A 3,992-nucleotide genomic window follows, 5' to 3' on the forward strand; every position below is an offset into this window, starting at 1 on the left:
ATTTATCTTGAGGGGTTTTCCTGGACTGGAGTATGCTCATTCTTGGCTCTCCATCCTCTTCTGTCTTGCATATTTGGTAGCATTTATGGATAATGTTACCATCCTCTCTGTCATTTGGACAGAATCCTCACTCCATCAGCCCATGTATTACTTTATTTCTATCTTGGCAGGGAATGACCTGGGGATGTCCCTGTCTACACTTCCCACCATGCTTGCTGTGTTATGATTGGATGCTCCAGAGATTCAGGCAAGTGCTTGCTATGCTCAGCTGTTCTTCATCCACACATTCACATTCCTGGAGTCCTCAGTGTTGCTGGCCATGGCCTTTGACCATTTTGTTGCTATCTGCCATCCACTGCGTTACCCCACCATCCTCACCAACAGTGTAATTGGCAAAATTGGTTTGGCCTGTCTGCTGCGAAGCTTGGGAGTTGTACTTCCCACACCTTTGCTACTGAGACACTATCAATACTGCCATGGCAATGCCCTCTCTCATGCCTTCTGTTTGCACCAGGATGTTTTGAGATTATCCTGTACAGATGCCAGGATCAATAGCATTTATGGGCTTTGTGTAGTCATTGCCACACTAGGTGTGGATTCAATCTTCATACTTCTTTCTTATGTTCTGATTCTTAATACTGTGCTGGGTATTGCATCTCAGGAAGAGCAGCTAAAGGCACTCAACACATGTGTATCCCATATCTGTGTGGTGCTCGTCTTCTTTGTGCCAGTTATTGGGGTGTCAATGGTCCATCGCTTTGGGAAGCATCCATCTCCCATAGTCCACGTCTTCATGGCAGACATCTACCTTCTTCTTCCCCCAGTCCTTAACCCTATTGTCTATAGTGTCAGAACAAAGCAGATTCATTTAGGAATTCTCTGCAAATTTGTCCTAAGGAGGGGGTTTTAAGTAACCTCTATACTCCAACTTTTCCACTGAAAATCTCATGGAAGCTATTTTAGTATATGAAAAGTAAAATATCTGGGCATTGCTCATCTGATTAATATCCTAATTCTTTTACTTCTTATACATGTAATTTCAGTTAATCTTTAATGAATTTGAAACTCAGGATTTTTTTGGACAAATTGTGACAACCATGGCCTTATGTTGTCCCCAGATCATTACAAGACTTATAATAGAAAATGTATGTGCTAAGTCAAGTTTTTTGAAAACTGTACAAAATTATTAACGTTATTAAGTTGTGATTGTCGTTAATGATAATAATAGCGTATCTTTTCTTCCTAAATGTAACTGTGTTTATATTGTTTCTCATATTAATTATCTAAAACTCAGAAATCAATCTCTATCTCTTTTACTAATACTGCTGCCCATATTTTGTTTCTCATCCAACAGTGTCATAACTGCTTATAAAAAAATTTGAGTTCTTAGGGCAAGTCTGGAACTTGAGTTCCTGACAGGATTTCGAACTGCTGCTGTGGTTGTTTGCTATGTACAAGTTCTAATCTCATCACTTAGTGATGTGTCCTCTCTCTTATTGCTATTCTAGATCTATCAGCTTCCTCAATTTTCCAGCAAATACTGAGTTAGATAAATGGGAGTGTTACCAAATATAGTTTCAGTTGCTTGCTACTTGCAAAATCAAATAACAAGAATGAAGATGGTAAGAAGAAAGTTACTATTCCAGAGCTTAGTGATGAGTCAGGGCCAGATTTGACACTTCAGCATTCTGGGCAGAAAGCAGGGTTTTAATAAGATAAATTTTGGTATTCTGGCCATGCAGAAGGCACATAGACTGTGGGGTCTATATGGCTTGCTCATGAATGTTTATCTTGAGTCATCTGGTGGGTCATCCAGTGGTCTGGCCAGTGGGGAAGAATTTGGTAGGGTGCTTGGTTTGTTTTAAGACTTGGTCTATGGAACTTCTTTTTCTTTCCTTTTTTTTTCTTTTGAGACTGAGTCTGGCTCTGTCACCCAGGTGGGAGTTCAATGGCACAATCTCTGCTCACTGTAACCTTTGCCTCCCAGGTTCAGCAATTCTGCTGCCCCAGCCTCCCAAGTAGCTGGGATTACAGGCGTGTGCCAACATCCCTGGCCAATTTTTATATTTTTAGTAGAGGCGGGGTTTCACCATGTTGGCCAGGCTGGACTCGAATTCCTGACCTCAGGTGATCCGCCCACCTCGCCCTCCCAAAGTGCTGGGATTACAGGTGTGAGCCCCCTCAACCGGCTGGCGTATGGAACTTCTAAGCAAACATAGAGTAATATAAGGAAGTTGTGCTTGCAGGTGGTTTGGCCAGTGGAAAAAAAGGAATGTAAAGGTTGTAATTGCATTCCTAAAGAGCAAAGTAAGAGATGAGGAAAACGGGGAAAAAATTGTAAAATATATATATATTTTTTTAAGAAAATGGGGTACTCAGTTACAGGAATTGCTGAAGAAAGCCTGACAGTACATGTCTAAACATCTGGGCAATTGTGTTGACTCTGTTTAATAGTATGGGACAGGATTTTATGTCTTAATTTGTGAATGGGTTGAGAGCTGTGCACAATCTCAATCCTCATCTTTTTTTTTTTTTTTGAGACGGAGTCTTGCTCTGTCACCCAGACTGGAGTGCAGTGGCCGGATCTCAGCTCACTGCAAGCTCCGCCTCCCGGGTTCACGCCATTCTCCTGCCTCAGCCTCCCGAGTAGCTGGGACTACAGGCGCCCGCCACCTCGCCCGGCTAGTTTTTTGGTGTATTTTTTTTTAGAGTAGAGACGGGGTTTCACTGTGTTCACCAGGATGGTCTCGATCTCCTGACCTCGTGATCCACCCGTCTCGGCCTCCCAAAGTGCTGGGATTACAGGCTTGAGCCACTGCGCCTGGCCAATCCACATCTTTTAATAGTACTCAGCTGGAGAAATGAGCCTTGCCTGGGATCATCCACTGACCCATTCAATGACTAAGGTAGAAAGTTGGAAAGGTCTGGCCCCTTCAGCCCAGTGAAGAAAATATTCACTGCTTTCAGGCCTGATTTACAGCTCAACTTTTCCTTCTGCCCAATCCTACCCACTTTCATTTCTTTTTATTTTTAAGATGATTATCCCAGGATTCTCTTATTAAATAAACTGCACACTAAATTTTACCTCAAAGTTTGCTTCCCAGAGAACCCTGAAATCAGAAGTTCTCAGAAAACCTGTGACATATAGGTGTTAGGGTTGGCTAATAGCCAAGTCTCATGACTTCAAATATATTACTGGTAGAAGGTATTCAAGTTACCAGTGGCAAATCTGTATGGGTCTGTAGCAACCTCAATTCTTGCCTCCTCAGAAGAAAGAAATAGACTGAGGGGCATAAGGCAGAGAAATAAATCAAGGCAAGTTTTGAGCAGGAGTGGAAGTTTATTTAAAAATGCTTTAGAAGAGGAAAAAAAGGAAAGTACACGTGGAAGAGACCCAAGTGAGTAAACTGAAGGATAAGTGCTATGTTTAACCTCAGTCCTAGGAGTTTATAGGTTGGCCCCTTTCCCGTGATCCTTCCCTTAGAGTGGGCTGCCCACATGCACAGTGCCCTCCTCACCCTTAGGAAGTGAGCATGCCCAGTGTGTTCAGGAAGTTGTACGCATGCCCATCCGAGGCTTTCTTCCCTTTCTCGGTGGTGTGCCCTCAGAAGGTCACACTCTTTCATTTTGTCTCTTAATGCACATGTCTGGAAAGTTGCTTCCTTTTGGCATCTGCATGCTATTAGCAGTTTAGTGCAACAGGTGGGGACCATCAGGAAATGGCCTCTCCCTGGTGCAAGCTGCCAATTTATCACTTTTAGAGAGGCAATATGATAATTGCCCAACCATTGCCTAACATTCCTAGTGAGTGTGGTAGAGCCCTCTCCTGACCAACTCATGCCTGTCTAACTACCTGTAATATTGAGAGGAGCTGGGCATATTCCTCAGCCCCGGGCTCAAAACAAACAAGCCCAATACAAACACATCCCATCCTCCCATCCCACCACATATCGCCATGTATCTCTCAAACTTCCTGAGCCCAGTACAAACAC

At 43.1% G+C, this 3,992-nt stretch overlaps 1 protein-coding gene across 1 annotated transcript; it reads left to right on the top strand.

Moving 5' to 3' along the window:
• Positions 1-319: 319 nt before the first annotated feature.
• On the top strand, positions 320-910 carry LOC105543153 (olfactory receptor 51L1). Its single transcript, XM_011984952.1, has one exon. It carries the CDS (start codon positions 320-322, stop codon positions 908-910), a length of 591 nt encoding a protein of 196 aa, XP_011840342.1.
• The last annotated feature ends 3,082 nt before the right edge of the window (positions 911-3,992 follow it).

Source organism: Mandrillus leucophaeus, unplaced genomic scaffold (assembly GCF_000951045.1).
Source record: "Mandrillus leucophaeus isolate KB7577 unplaced genomic scaffold, Mleu.le_1.0 Scaffold1065, whole genome shotgun sequence".
NCBI classification, from domain to species: Eukaryota; Metazoa; Chordata; class Mammalia; order Primates; family Cercopithecidae; genus Mandrillus; species Mandrillus leucophaeus.

Coding starts and splice junctions, on each gene's coding strand:
- LOC105543153 (XM_011984952.1), top strand. CDS start 320: ATGGCCTTTGACCATTTTGTTGCTATCTGCCATCCACTGCGTTACCCC.